Source organism: Trichechus manatus, unplaced genomic scaffold (assembly GCF_000243295.1).
Source record: "Trichechus manatus latirostris isolate Lorelei unplaced genomic scaffold, TriManLat1.0 scaffold00013, whole genome shotgun sequence".
Lineage (NCBI taxonomy): Eukaryota > Metazoa > Chordata > Mammalia > Sirenia > Trichechidae > Trichechus > Trichechus manatus.
In genome coordinates, this window is record NW_004443949.1 from 20,426,459 (window position 1) to 20,443,185 (window position 16,727).

Genomic DNA, 16,727 nt, shown 5'->3' on the forward strand with positions numbered 1-16,727 from the left:
GGGTTGTTAACCAATGTCATAAAACAATATGTGTACTACTGTTTCATGAGAAACTATTTGTTCTGTAAGCCTTCACCTGAAGTACAATTAAAAAGAAAAAAAATGAAATATTCTTCCTGACCAAAGCACATGAAAATAGTATAGTTTCTGTTACCTTTGGTTGCTCCTTACAGTTTCAGGATTCACTTTGATGAGCTTATCAAGATCTTGGTTCCTTTAAGTGAAAAAAATTAAAGCAGTTTGGGTTAGAGATGGAGCCCTGGCGGTGCAGTGGTTAAAATACTTGGTTGCTAACCGAAAGGTCAGTCAGTTGAAATCCACCAGCTTTTTCACTGTTGGAGAAAGATGTGGCAGTCTGCTTCCATAAAGATTTATAGCCTTGGAAAGCCTATGGGGCAGTTCTACTCTGTCCCCTAGGGACAATATGAGTCAGAATCGACTTGATGGCAGTGGGCTTGGTTCAGTGGGTTAGAGATAATATGGGTTTAAGTCATTGGAAATGGGAAGGATTAGCTATATTATCATTTAGTATAAGGCATATTTGTTTTGTACAGAACAGCTTGAAATGAATTTTCTAACCAATCCATAGGAGGATAAATTATGCTGGATTAAAGGAAAAGTGACTCTGACTTTTTGTACGTTGTTACCAGCGTCTATCTATAAGGGCCCAGCTACATGAGTCAGGTCAGCTTGACTGCAGCTGGACTGGACTGATCAACAAGGGCACACTTGTTAAGTGTTACACAGCAAACATCTGGTGATTAACAATTTTTTACTCTTGAATGTTTTAACATTATGAAGATTCAAACTGATTCTAACGTCCTTGTCATTATCAATCTATGTTCACCAACTAAGGATATCAATTAAAATAATTTTTTTAAAAAGGCTCTAAAACTGGGATTATTCTTAATATAAGGCTTGGCAAAGGAGTTCCAGCAATTCGTCAATACTATGACTTTTCTTTCCTCTGTAATCTAAAAGTCCCTAGGTGGGGCAAAGGGTTTGCTCTTGGCTACTATCCGAAAGGTTGCCAGTTTGAACTCACCCAGGAGTGCTACAGAAGAAAGATTTGGCGATTGGTTTCTGTAACAATTAAAGTCAAGAAAACCCTATGGATTTCAGTTCTACTCTGTAAGATATGGGGTCACCATGAGTTGGAATCGACTGGAAGGCAACAGGTTTTATGATGACTAAAAAACTGAATTAAACTCAGTTATTTATAGTCATAATCATTATATGCTCAGACTGTCCTGTCCCATTCTTTTCTCAGCTACCAACCATTTTTGCAATCATCCATTCCTCAGGACATGGCAATAAATCACAGGACTAACAGCACTTGCTATAACTATCATCTTGGACAGCACTGCATCTCCCAACAGTCCTTTCTCCTTAAATAAAAATAAAATATATCTTGTTTTTCAGAAAAATCACAACTCAACAGCAAAAAGAACAAACAACCCAATGGGAAAAAAATGGGCAAAGGGCTGGAATAGACATTTCTCCAAAGAAGAAATACAAATGGCCAACAAGCACGTGACAAGACGCTCAACATCACTAAGTCATTAGGGAAGAATGCAAATCAAAACCACAATGACGTATCACTTCACACCCACTAGGATGGCTATTATTTAAAAAAAAAAAAAAAAAGGAAAATAAGTGTTGGGGAGGATGTGGAAATTGGAACCCTTGTCCGTTGTTGGTGAAAATGTAAAATGATGCAGCCACTGTGGAAGACAGTCTGGCAGTTCCTCATAAGTTAAGCATAGAATTACCATATGGTCTAGCAATTCCATGCCTGGGTATAGACTCAAAAGACTTGAAAGCAGCGACTCAAACAAGATACTTGTACATCAGTGCTTAGTGCAGCATTATCCACAATAGCCAAAAGGTGAAAACAACCTCAATGTCCATCAACAGATGAATGGATAAACAAAATGTGGTATATTCATACAATGAAGGATCTCAGGAACAGTCCTGAATTGTCTTGATTGAAAGCATGATGCAATTTGTCTCCATGAATTGAAAACAACGAATATATAGCCATTTGCTTCAGGCTCTGGATTCTGCAAATACATAAATCTTGTATCTAAATTCTATTCAGGGAATATGTAACATTTTTCACACTCAATTTATTGCTTTCATTTATTTTACTTTAAGGACCTAGTAAAGGATACATTAGAATATTTAGGCATTATTACTGTCACAGATTGAATTGTGTCCCCCAAAAATATGTGTATCATTTTAGCTAGGCCATGATTCCTAGCACTGTGTGATTGTCCACCATTTTGTCATCTGATGTAATTTTCCTGTGTGTTGTAAATCCTGTCTCTATGGTGTTGATGAGATGGGATTAGCGGCAGTTATATTATTGAAGCAGGACTCAATCTACTAGATTGGATTGTGTTTTGGGCCAATCTCTTTTGAGAGATGAAAGAGAGAAGTGAGCAGAGAGACACGAAAACCTCATACCATCAAGAAAGCAGCACCAGGAGCAGAGTACGTCCTTTGGACCCAGGGTCCCTGCACCTGAGAAGCTCCTTGACCAAGGGAAGATTGATGACAAGGACCTTCCTCCAGAACCGACACAGAGAGAAAGCTTTCCCGTAGAGCTGGCATTCTAAATTTGGACTTCTAGCCTCCCAGACTGTGAGAGAATAAATTTCTCTTTGTTAAAGTTATCCACTTGTGGTATTTCTGTTATAGCAGCACTAGATAACTAAGACAATTACTCAAATGAAGTTTAAAAGCATAAAAGTGTTTTGTAGTCATTTGTATATTTGTGCTGCTGTCATCTATGGAGTAATCCTTCAAGTGACCCCGTGAGAGCAATTAAGGACACCCCCTGGCGGTCCTGAGAAGGGCTGCTATTTCAACTTCACAGCCTCTGCTATTTCAAAAACCAAACCCTCTGCCACTGAGTCGATTCCAACTCATAGAGACTCTATAGGACGGAAGCAGATTGCCGCATCTTTCGCCCATGGAGTGGGTGGTGGGTTCGAACCGCCAATCTTCTGGTTAGCAGCTGAGCACTTTAACCACTGTGCCACCAGGGCTCCTCTTCTGCTATTTTAGGAGGTGCTTAATTAACTTTCATTTACCTTAAGATCGAATTCTGTGTGCTGTGATGTAAAGACCAGGAGTAGGGCTGGCGATTAGAAGAACTCGTGGAAGACTCTGAGACTTTCGCCCAGGCCTCTGTATTCTCATCTGTAGCATGAGGGGATTGGACTGGATTATCTCTAAGGCTCTGTTCATCTCTAACATTTCTACTCGTAGGAATCTATGAATATGAATTTTACTGCTTGTCATGTTTATTAAATTAGCTATTCAATGTCTATTTCTTTTTGAATCCAACTCACTGACAATACTTTTCTATATTCAGCAAGCAGCACAAAAGTGTTCCAAAATGTAATATATTAAACTGACAACCTATTATTGCCTTGGAGTAACATCTCTGTGCCCGTTACATAATTAGCTTTAATCTATGATAATCGCCTGCTGTTAATAAGATTGAGTATGTCTTCTGAATTCCCTTTCTGGTGTTCACGCACGGCCTATAATTATACCTAACTTGCAACTAATGATACCTAATTGTAAGCTGTGAACCCAGTAGGTGCTCAGCAATTATTTACTGCGTAAGAGATCACAGACTATTATCAGTTTTCCACCCTTTTCCCTGTGACCTTGGTCAACTCATTTAACCTTTCCAAGTCTTAATTTCCTCTTTTGTGAAATGTGTAGGTTCAACCGGACCAGTGATTTTTCAAAATGTGTTCAAACTACTGGGCTGAGAGTTCTCTGGGGTTCCTTCCTTCTCTAAAATTTTTTGACTTGTACGGACAAAACTTAAAAAGAGAAATCATAAAAACATTCTTAAGATACTTGTCATGGATTGAATTGTGTCCCCGAAAAATATCTGTCAACTTGGCTAGGTCATGATTCCCAGTACTGTATGATTGTCCACCATTTTGTCATCTGATGTGATTTCCCTACGTGTTGTAATCTTATCTTTATGATACTGATAAGATGAGATTACCCGCAGTTATGTAAACACAATCTACAAGATTAGATTATGTTTTAGGTCAATTTCCTTTGACATATAAAAGAGAGAAGCAAGCAGAGGGAGAGGGGGACCTCCTACCACTAAGAAAGCAGCACTGGGAGTGTGTTCTTTGGATTCAGGGTCCCTGCACCTGAGAAGCTTCTCAACCAGGGGAAGATTGATGACAAGGACCTTCCTCCAGAGCCGACAGAGAGAGAAAGCTTTCCCTTGGAGCTGACACCCTGAATTTGGACTTGTAGTCTACTAGACTGAGAGAATAAATTTCTCTTTGTTAAAGCCATCCACTTGTGGTATTTCTGTTGTAGCAGCACTAGATGACTAAGACAATACATAACACAGTAACGGGCAACGATATAAAAATCTTCATATAGCCAACGACAGAAAATGAATTTTACTATCTGACAGATACTACTTAAAGAATTATCAAATGGCCGATCCATCACCTTGCTGGGAGAAGCAAACGATCTAAGGAAATGAACCTCACTCCATTTCCACTGGCTACCGGAAAACACAGGCTTCCACAGTGAGGAGAAGGATACTGCTCATGATGAGGCTATGAAGTGGATGGATCTTTTTTATTTCTAATTAACTCTCATTAATAAATTTTAATCAATTTCAAAGACAAAAGAATTAACATCAATACTACAAAAACAAAATAAAACAAACAACAGAAGGACTGGCCCTGTACCTACCCCCATGTCTCTATTCACTCCCATTATCTGCTTTACTTGAGCCTGAGTGAAGTTGGACTTCTTTCAGCTGACTCTTCTTCTTGCTGTTAACCAAACTAAAAAGAACCCAACCCATTGCCATCAAGTTGATTCCAACTTCACCCCAGGTGTTGCAGAGCAGAACTGAGTTCCACAGGGTTTTCTTGGTTGTAATCTTTACAGAAGCAGATCACCAGGCCTTTCTTCCACAGTGCCACTGGGTACATTCGACCCATCAACCTTTCTGTTAGTAGTCGAGTACAAACCTTTTGCACCAGCCAGGGACCCTATTGCTATTAACAAATAGATATCAAAGTTTCTAGGGACATACAAAATTGAATGATTTTTCAAGACATATTCAATTTACCTAAGGAATAATTATAAGTTACTTATAGTCACACTGTGATTAGTTAAGGAGAAACAAAACAAAGAAACAAATAACATCCTTCTCTTACCCAGTGGTATTTTTGACAGCTTTGGGGCTTACATTAATAAGCTCATCAAGACCTTGTTCACTGCTAAAATAAAATAAAAAGTTAAATTTTCTTGGAACTCAGCAAACTTCATGACTAGCTTTGTTTTTTTTTTTTTTTTTTGATGGGAGGTACACTTATAAATCATTCAGTGGGCTCCTAGAATAAAAGGTAATCTTTACTGACTTCCTACTTTACATACATTAGTTACCCTTTTAATCTACATAACAACCTGGTGAGGTAGAAATTACCATGCCCCCTTTTTGAATCAATTCTCTTTCTGGTGTTCATGGCCTATAATTATACCTAGTATGTAACTAATGATACCTAATTGTAAGCTCTGAACCCAGTAGGTGCTCAGCAATTATTCACTGCCTAAGAGATCACAGTTCTACTCTGTCCTATAGGGTCGCTATGAGTCAAAATCAACTGTACGACAACTTTTCTTTTGGTATCAGTCTTTCACTAATTTTCAGAGAGGTTAAGACACTCCCTGGCACCACATAACTAAGAAGTAGCTGAGAGCTAACCAAGATTGAAATCACGGCAAGCAAATCAAAGCCCCACTCTCCTTCCCAGTAACACCCTGGCTCTCTCCCAGGTTCACAGTAATTCCTTACATCTGCACAACGCTTTTTACCAACACTTTCTTCATGATAATTCTACGAGAGGTAGCGAACAACTGTTTTGGAGTTTCTCTGACACGCGTTTCTTAACTGTTGATTCAGTGTGCAATGTGTCTTAACATGTCAAGAATACAGAAGTAAATTCAATGTCATGCAAAAATATTGTAATAGAGTATAAGAAGGATACTTGTCGCCAATTTTTTCAGAAGCAGTTAAAACTGATCCTTGGTTTTATGAGAGTAGAAAGCCAATATCCTCTTTTTATTCAGTTTTATGAACTTTTACTAACATTAAATTAGTTATAATATTGTTATCATTGTGTTGAAATGAAATCTCTCAAGTAGTAATTATATAGAAGGAGCTTCAGTGTTATCATTTTAAACAATATTGTGTAATGAAATAAACAAAAACCTTAATAAAAGAAATTCCATCCAGTATTATTACACATCAACAAATTAGCTTGTTCTCTTTTTCACTTTTTTTTTTTTTTTGGTCACTTTTCAAAATATCCTTTACCAAATAACTAGTCTTTTTTGTTTTCTTGGCATAAATTGGAGAGTTGCTCAGGATCTTTAATAATCTTAATAATCTTACCTTTTGTTTGCTAAGGGGTTCACTTTGATGAGATTGTCCAAGTCTTGGTTCCTAGAAAATATTCGTAAGTTTCAATAGCTGATAAAGACAACTATAATAAAAAATATATATATTTTTTAACCTTAATACTGAATCAAATGACCATTGCTAATCTAAGTCTCCATTACTAGAATTTTCTTTTTAATCCTACATAAAAGCAGGTGGCTACTATCAATTAATTTCTTCTACAACTATGTAGATATGAGAATTTAATTATTTTTATTTTTTTCACTTCAACTTTAAAGCAGAATTACTCTTAAACTCTCTTATTTTACATATTTGTGTGGCAGAGTAAGCATTTAGAATATTTTGGGATATTGTAATGCAGAAGAGAAAAAGATAAAATTATTTATCATTTCTATATGTTCCTTGCTTCCCCCAAAAAACTAAATAAATAATAATTAATGTCTAATAAGGGCTTTACAATCATGATCTCATCTAATTTTTTCCAGTAATTCATGAGGAAGTTAACTCTTACATTCAACCACTTTACAGATGAAGAAAGTGAGTCTTAAAAGAGTTTAAGTGATTTGTCCAAGACTACACACTAATAAATATCCTTTGAACTCAAAAAGCTCATACCAAGTAGAAAAGATGGACACACAATTGAATGTAATACATGGGCAAACTACAATAGAGGTTCAAATACAGTCCAGGAAAGGCCTTGTAATTAAGCCATCTTTACCTTGAGAAACTAGGCTATTTTGGAAGGGAACCAAGGAGTACCTGTCTTTCACTGAATATTAATCTATAATGAATATAATATATTCATATTACATTTGTAATGCATGTAATATGTTCCCTGAATTCAGTGTCTGATTCTCATACAATGACAGTAAAGTTGCGTTCTCATTTGGTGAACAAAATCTAAGGACAATTTTGTAATACATATTAAGATAAAAAAATGATGAAATCCTCAGTCTAACCATGAAGTGAATGAAAAAATATATGCAAAAGTGGGGTGGGGAAAATGTCAGGCGGCATTTTGGAATCTGCCTCAACTAATTTCAGAGCTGATGCTCCTCTCCCACCTACATGAAATACTGCCTAATACAGAGATCTACAGAACTATGGACCTCAAGCAAAATCCAGCCTGCCATATGTTGTTATAACTAAAGTTTTATTGGAACACAGCAATACCCATTCATTTACAGCATATTACCTGATGTGTAGTGAACTGCTTTTATATGGCCTTTCTAGCCATGGCCTTATAACTCCCACAAAATGATTGGCTAGAACTATACAAATAAGGTATGTAAAACTTTTGCAGGGATTGGACAGTGACTATGCAAATAAGGTGCCCGTGGCTTATCAAACGGATTGGTCAGTTTTGCCGTCTCACTAGGCTTAAAAGAGCCAGTACCACAGAGGTTGAAGGAACCTCACTACCAACTAGAAGAATAGCCTGGAGCAGAGTATATCCTTTGGACCAAGGACCTGGGGTCATGCGCTGAGAACCTCCTAGACCCAGAAGAAAGAGCAAATGCTGAAAACTGCAAGAGACAGCGGCAGTGAACCTTCCAGGCCAATGAAGTGAGAGCTAAGTGCCTTCCGGCAGGAAGCTTGCTGTTGGAGCTAAAAGAGCTGTAACACTTGCTTGTGCAGGACAAGAGAGACCTCAGAGTGCCTTGTGCAGGTGTTGTACACCTTCCCCCCGGGCACTGGGGGCCCAAGTATCACTCAGGGCAAGAGAGCCCCGCAGGCTCGAGTAGTGTAACAAGAGTCAGTAGCGAGGCTTAGAAGGGCCCAGAGGCAGAGGCTTGGCAGGGGTCTTCCAGCCAGCAGCAAGGCCCAGTGAGGCCCAGGAGCAGAGCAGAAACCTTGGGAGACGTCCAGGCCTCCCAAGCAACATGGTGGTAGCCGGAGGCAGCAGTGACGTGAACATAGCATCTGACTTTAACCGAGGCGCACCTGCCCAATGATGTCAAAATGGACATGGGTAATTTGGAGAAGGGTAAGCGGTTCTCCTTTGGGAATCTGTTGTTACTGTTTATTTAATGTTTGCTTTCTATAAATAATAATAATGGCTTTCACTTTGCCAACACTGTGTTTAAATGTCTCATGTGTCCAGCTTGATCACAGATGAGTGTAGCACCCACAGAATGGCTGATAACAGTGGGTGTACGTGTCTCATTTCTAGCAGTCTAATGGCTGCCTGTGAGTTTGAGGCACAGCCTGTCTGCATGTGTGATGCAGATAGACGACATATACATACATTACTCACTGCTGTTTTTCCACTACACAGAAATGAGTAGTTGAAACAGAGATTGTTTGGCCCCCAAAGCTTGAAATATATACTATCCAGCCCATTAAGAAAAAATTTGCCAATCCTCGGTGTAGTCTAATAAACTCTGTATGGTAGCTACACACTGTAAAAGTAGAGAGCATTTCCATATGCAAAATAAGATAGGAAATATGTCAGAAAGAAGATATTTACCTTTGTATTTCTTATACCAAACTCAGGTTCAAATCAGTGTATCAGTATATCAATTTATGTTTTTAGCTTCGTGTTTTTGTTATGTCTGTTTGTTTACTTAACACAATACACCTTAGAGAAAATTCTCTCCATATTAAACACAAATGTCATGTTTTGTGTTTGTTACTATTTCAATGAACTGTGTGTAATTTTTTAAAATGACCTCTCAACATTGGGAATTGTTTGGGTGGGAGAGAATAAATGATGGAGGGAGAAAGAAGAACTTTCTTCATGTGAAGACTTTTCCTTGGGGTGCTTAGCTGTGGGAAATTATTTTCAGGTATTGTTTCCTCCCGTTGGTAGATGCTACTCATGTTAAGGAACTCTGAAGTGTGGAACTCAGACTCTACACCGGTAAGGAGTCATTCATGTATTTTTTGGAATTTTCTCCCCTCCACTAAAGCCCACAGCTAGGGAACTTGGAGCAGGGATTTGAACACCTGGCTTCTGATGCAAAGCTGTTGCATCACTGGTTGCTTCTAAGTGGGTCAGTACATTTCATCTTATTTTTAAAATTGAATAGAAAAAAGGGGAGAGAGCGAAGAGTTCCGTAAACCTCACCCTTGGTTAGTTCTGTTTGCTTCGGGAACTGCATTAATGAGATTGTCAAGACTTTGACCCCTTTAAAACATGAAAGAAATGATCAGGTCATTGGTAGAGTTATATAGCAAGCGGTTGTAAATATTTACTAAAACAGAGAAATGATTTTCATTATAAAATATTTTATTTAAAAATATTAATTAAAACAATCTTAAAGTTTGAAGTTTTTTGATGGTGACTAGACGTGTGTCTATTTGAACCCAACTATAACTGCATAAAAATAATGAACAGTAGCTAATGCTTTCAGAAAATTTATGACGTGCCAGGCACTAGTCTAAGTGATTTATACGATTTACCTAATTTAATCCTCACAACAATCCTATTACCTAGGAAGGATTATTATCACAGAAGGAACCCTGGTGGCACAGTGGTTAAGCACTCGACTGCTAACAGAAAGGTCTGTGGTTTCAATTACTGGCCCTCCACGGGAGAAAGATGTGGCAGTCTGCTTCCGTAAAGCTTACAGCTTTGGAAACCCTATGGGGCAGTTCTACTCTGTCCTATAGGGTCGGTATGAGTCAGAATCGACTTGGCAGCAATGGGTTTGATTTGGTTTTATTGTTATCACAATTTCACAGAGGGAAAAACTGAGACACAGAAAGATTAAATAACTTCCCCACTTGGCTAGCAGTAGGTAGAGCTGGAATTTAAACCTAGGAAATCTGCCATCTTATTGGAACTAAGTAACTGAACTAGTGTTGGAAGTGACTAGAGAGCATCTTGTCCAATTTCCTCACTTTAAACATGAGAAAACTGAAGTCCAAATGGGAAATAATTAGTCTGAGGTCCCATAGTGAGGGATAGAACCAGGCCTAAAACCCACATTTATGGGTTCTGGTCTAGTTTTCTTTTCCCTATACTTGTCATTCCTTCTGCTTAAAAAAAATAAACAGAAGAGCAAAAATGCCCTGTCCATCCTGGAAAAACAACTATGGACCTAGTTAATCAAACGGAGCCTCTATTATATCAGAAATTAATTGACCCAAATCTTCATCATTTTCAGGTATGATGTTGTCAAATTTACATGGTTTTTCTTGAACGATTACTAGGTTCAGCATCACTACACTGAAATGATGATTCAATTATACTTTTAAACACTGAAATGAAAAAGGAGAACTTATTAAATCTTACCCTTGGATGCTTTTTCCTGTTCTTGGGTTCACTTTGATTACATTATCAAGGTCTTTGGAGCTTTAAACAAAAAAAGCAAACAAAAGCACATAAGCAAAATGTAATTAAATCAGTGACTATTTTAAGAAATATATGTGCTCAAGATGAAATTTACTACTAAGTTTTGAAAGAAATAAATACTAGTCTGTCTTAGTTATCTAGTGCTGCTATCACAGAAATACCACAAGTGGGTGGCTTTACAAACAGAAATTAATTTTCTCAGTTTAGGAGGCTCTAGGGAAAGGCTTCCTCTCTCTGTTGGCTCTGAAGGAAGGTCCTTGTTTGTCTCTTTTGAGCTTCTGCTCCTGGGTGATCTTCACGTGGCTTGGCATTGCTCTTCCCCCACCTCTGCTTGTCTAATTTGCTCTTTTTATATCTTGTAAGAGATTGATTCAAGACATGCCCTATACTACTTCTGTCTCATTAACACAACAAAGATAACCCATTCCCAAATGGGTTCATAACCACAGGCACAGAGGTTAGGATTTATAACACTATTTTGGGGGACATAATTCAGTCCACAACATTCAACCCTTTGGCCCCCCAAAATTCATGTCCTTGCCACACGCAAAACACATTGACTCCATCACATCATCCCAAAAGTCTGAAATCAACTCCAAGTCCAAAATCTCATCTTCTGAATCATCTAAATCAAATATGGGTGAGACTTTAGGCGCATTCCATCCTGGGGCAAAATTCCTCTTCATCTGTGACCCTGTAAAATCTAGACTACAAGTTATCTGCTTCCAGAGTACAGTGGTGAAACAGGCATAAGAGAGACATTTCCATTACAAATGGGAGAAATTGGAGGGAAAGAAGAGATAAGGGGCATCAGGCAAGTCCAAAACCCAATCGAACAATTTACATTAGTTCTGAAGACTTGAAAATAATCCTCTGTTCTCTGAGACCATAGGAACAATGGCCTCACTCTCCAGACTCTGGGTGTTGGCCATCTCTCTGGATTCTGGGTGGAAGCCCCATGGCCCTGGGCCTCAGCTCTGCCTTCCAGGCCCACTGGGACGACAACTCTGCTCCCTCGGCTTAGGGTGGACCCCATTCTCCTAGTCCATCTGAGTAGCAACCCCACACCCTCAGCCCTGGAAGGCCCCATTCTTCTGCCCCTTCAGCATAGCAGCCCCACCCCCTCAGCTTTGGGTAACAGCCCCATCCCCTGGCACTCGTGAATGGCAGCCCCATACTCCAGAACCAAGTTGATGAAGATCTTACTCTTTTAAACCTAGGAGGCCATGAGTCCACCCTTTGAAACCAGTGCAGCCCTGCTTCCCATGCTCCTTCCAACTGTTCTGCTGATCTCTGAGCTTTTCCAGGGATTTTCTGTTCTTGGAGGACAACAGATGTCACTCCTTTGGCCTATTTCCTGCCTGTAGAATTCCAAGAGGCAGACAGTGTTCTTTCCTGTCTTTCTTTCTCTGTTCCCTTCAGTCTAAACTGATGGGTGTTCTGCTGTAGTAGTTGGTTATATCCATCAGTCACAGGGTTAATCTCTTTAACAAAAGATGGTATATCCACATCCTTGGTGAAAATCCTAGGACAAACGTCCTTTGTACAACAGAATTTTCTAAATCTTTAAATTTTGTTTTCATTTTGCACAGTTCATTTTTAAGTCCAGCTCTTTTCTCTCACATTTTACTATTAAGCAGCAAGGAGAAATCATGAGGCCCCTTTAAGATCTTGCTTAGAAATCTCCTCAGCTAAATATCCAAGTTCATTACTTTACAAGTTCTACCTTCCTCCACACATTTGAACATAATTTATACAAGTTCTTTGTGACTGCATAAAAAGAACCACCCTTCTTCTATTGCCCAATCACAATGTTCATCATTTTCTTTTAATGTATTCACCTGAAGCACATTTAACATTCATATTTCTAGCAACATTCTGTTGCTAGCATTATATGTATTCTCTAAAACGATAGAGACTTCCTCTATAGCTCTCCTCACTTCTTCTAAGCCCTCACCAGAATATGAGTAGATAATCAGGAAGCTGGGGACATTGAGCCCTTAAATTCAGTTGAATCACTCCTACCAACAGAACCAGCCCTCTTACCCTCATCTGAAGAGATTACTTCATCTTTGTTTGATAAACCACCCTCTTCAGTAAAACCATTATCCCTTCTACCCCATCTGATGAAACTAACCTGACAAAAATTCAGGCACCTTGTACCTCCGTGAAATTTCTAGAGGACCAGTGGTATGGGGCTTGTTGAGATATTCCTTCTAAAGTGAAGGAGAAGTTGTTGCATCTGGCCTCTCACACAACTGAAAAGGAGGCAAAACACCTGGTGGGCCTCTTTGGATTTTGGAGGTAACATATCCCTCATTTGATGGGCCTATTTATCAAGTAACTCAAAAAGCTGCTAGTTTTTTGGGGGTCCAGAACAACCGAAGGCTCTGCAACAGGTTCAGACTGTCACGCAAGCCATTCTACCCCTTGGACCATATGATCTAGCTGATCCAATGGTGCTTGAAGTGTCAATGACAGATAGAGATACTATTTGGAGTCTTTGGCAGTCCCCTATTGGTAAATCACAGCACAGATTGCTTAGGATTTTGCAACAAAGCCCTGCCATCCTCTACAGATAACTACTCTCCTTTTGAGAAACAGCTTTTGGCTTATTACTGGGCCTTAGAAGAGACTGAAAGCTTAACCATGGGCTATCAAGTCATCATGCAGCCTGAGCTGCCCCATCATGAACTGGGTGTTGTCTGATCCTCAGAGTCATAAAGTTGAACATGCACAGTAGCACTCCATCATTAAATGGAAGTGGTATATATGAGACTGAGCTCAAGCGAAACCTGAAGGCACAAGTAAGTTAATGAGGAAGTGGCCCAAATAACCATGGTCTCCACTTCTGTCACATTGTCTTATTATCTCCCAATCTGCAACTATGGCCTCATGGCGAGTTCCTTATGATCAGTTGACTGAGGAAGATAAAACTCATGCCTCGTTTACAAATGGTTCTGTGCAATATGCAGAGGCACCACTTGAGAGTGGACAGCATCAGTACTGCAGCCCCTTTCTGGGACCTCCCTGAAGGACAGTAGTGAAAGGAGATCCTCCCACTGTGTACAACTTCAAGCAGTGCACCTGGTTGTTCGCTTTGCCTGGAAGGAGAAATGGCCAGACGTGTGACTGTATACCAATTCACGGGCTGTGGCCAAGGATTTGGCTGAATGGTCGGGGACTTGGAAGGAATGTGATTGGAAAACTGGTGACAAGGAGGTATGGAGAAGAGTTGTGTGGACAGACCTCTCTGAATGGGCCAAAGAAGTGAAGATATTTGTGTCTCATGTGAACGCTCACCAAAGGGTGACCTCGGCAGAGGAAGATTTTAACACTCAAATAGATAGGATAATATATTCTGTGGAAACCAGTTATCCTCTTTCCCTAGCCACTCCTGCCATTGCTTAATGGGCTCATGAGCGAAGTGGCTGTGGTGGCAGGGATGAGGAAAGAAGGAAAAGTAAGACATAATAATCCTCACCCTTGGTTTCTTCTGTTTATATCAGAGGTCACTTTGATGAGGTTGTCAAGGCTCCGTCCCCTTAAAAACAGAGAAGAGATGATGAAGTTAATGGTAGATTAACACCAAGAGGACAAAACTATTCATTAAAATTCAGAAACAGTATAAACTCTCGTTGAAATCAAAGAGTAGAAGATTGTTGAAGATGACCATGCAGAAGAATGTAGGGATTTATACATCTCTGAAACTCATGGAGACTCAGTGAGACAATATCTTACTCTTGGAGCCATTATGCTCCTTGCAAATACTGCACTAGGACTCTGCCCCTATTTTGATTCATTTAATCCTCTGTTCTTAGCTTCATCAGGTACACAAAGCATTTATGAGATAGTCTATATGCCTGTCTTATGCCTGTTTCAGAAGGAACACCCTCTTATGACCAATCTCTAACGTGCTGTGGGATTTTAAATTCACCTTTGGAGACTTTGTGTTTTATAAAATTAACATTCATTAACAAGTTTTTATCACAAAACTGGACTAAAATAAATATACCAATGTGTTAAAAATCCATGATACGCAACCTAGTATCTGGTCCTGGGACTTATCACTATGTGTCAAAACTATAAATTTTGGACTAGATGTGCTGGCAACAAACAAGAGGAGGATTAAAAACTATAGAGTTTTAAAGTGTTTTGAAATGTAAGATATATTTACTATAACATAAAATTCCACAGTCAATGAAAACACGTCAGTATTTTGTTACCCCTCTGCTTCTGATCTTCATGGAATTCTGCTTTTCTTTTTGCATCTACGTGTGTTTTCCACATGTACAGCACCAGCAAATGCACCTCTGACCTACAGAAGATGCTGCATGGAGAAAAGAACACCCACAGGAAGGGGCTTTTACACCCAGTTTCTCCACATATCCTGTGGCCCTACTAACATCTTATCCCAAAGTCTCTCAGGTTGCATCTATACAACATCAAAGATTAGATATTTGGAAGCAAACAGACGTTGACTAAAATTTTTGTTTTTTAATTGTATTGTGTTTTAGATGAAATTGACTGAAGTTGTTTACTTGTATCCAGATGTCTGAGAATATGTATACTCAGGCAAAAAGTAAAAAAAGAAAAGAAAAAAAAACCCAAACCCATTGCCATTGAGTCCATTATGACTTATAGTGACCCTGTAAGAGAGAGTACAGCTGCCCCATAGGGCTTCCAAGGTTGTAATCTTTACGGAAGCAGACTGCCACGTCCTTCTCCCATGGAGCGGCTGGTGGTTTCAAACCACTGAGCATTAGGTTAACAGCAGAGTGCTTGGTAACCCCTGCGCTACCAGGCAACTTGGATCTTTTTCATGCAAATAACGGAACAATTAATTCAATGGGAATAACTACTCCACCCTAGATTACCACTTGTTGGTGAAGTATGTGGGATGTGAGGAGAAAACAAATTCCCAAGATTCTATTTCCAGATTTGAGTGTGAATCAGAGAAATGGGAGAACAGTAAGCATGGTAACGCCTACCTTGTCATATCTGTGTTGGCTGTGGAGTTTTCTTTGATTATATTGTCAAGATCCTGATCTCTTTAAACATACTAAATACAGCACATAGTGTAATATTATTTCAATTTCAAAGTACATAAAGTCAATAAAGAATGTGATAATTAATAAGCTAATGACTTTATTCTATTTTAAGTGGAATTAAAGCAAGCTTAATAATGCATTTTTAATGCATTCCATATTTATGCATTTTTTTCAATCTACAATTACTTATGGAGAGCCAAGCCCTGTCCCAAGTGTGGGGATAGAAGCAAATAATACAGACACAGGCTTAGCATTCATGAGGCTTCCATTCTAACTTGGGGACAAGGAGAGTCGGGCAATATACAATTAAACATGTAAATGAATATCACAATTCCAAATAGTGACATATGCTATAAAGAAAATTTAAAGAGCCTGCAGTGCTGGGGTTGGGAGAGGGGGCAATGACTTAACTATCGTTAGTGGTTAGGAACAACCTCATTGAGAAGGAGACAATATAGGAGCAGAGTGTTTCAGGATGTGGGACCAGCATTTGTAGAAGTCTTAAGGCAGGATGAGCTTGGAGTAGAAAATGATCACTGTGATTGGACTTTATTGAGCAAGTAAAAGGCCACAGCAAGTATTAGAATTTTATTCTCCCTAAAATGCTATGATAAAACTGAAAGGTTTTAATAAGACAGGGTGCATGATCTCATTTTTATTTTTAAAAGATATACAGAATGAATGAAGAGAACAAGATACAAGGAAAAGATTTGTCCACAGGACTAATGGACCACATCTACCACGGCCTCCACCAGACTGAGTCCAGTACAGCTGGATGGTGCCCGGCTACTACCACTCACTGACTGCTCTGACCAGGATCACAATAGAGTGTCCTGGACAGAGCTGGAGAAGGATGTAGAACAAAATTCTAACTCACGAAAAAAAAGACCAGATTTACTGGCCT

The 16,727-nt window shown here is 39.1% G+C and overlaps 1 protein-coding gene across 1 annotated transcript in view; it reads right to left on the bottom strand.

Annotated features, from left to right (window-relative positions):
• The window catches only part of SCEL (sciellin), a 148,446-nt gene that overhangs the window by 78,500 nt on the left and 53,219 nt on the right, over nt 1-16,727 (bottom strand). The window contains exons 12-14 of the mRNA XM_012554145.1: nt 10,713-10,772; nt 6,467-6,517; nt 155-214 (exon numbers count right to left, since the gene is read on the bottom strand). Of these exons, the coding sequence (XP_012409599.1) occupies nt 155-214; nt 6,467-6,517; nt 10,713-10,772 (171 nt within the window). The remainder of the gene's footprint in view (nt 1-154; nt 215-6,466; nt 6,518-10,712; nt 10,773-16,727) is intronic.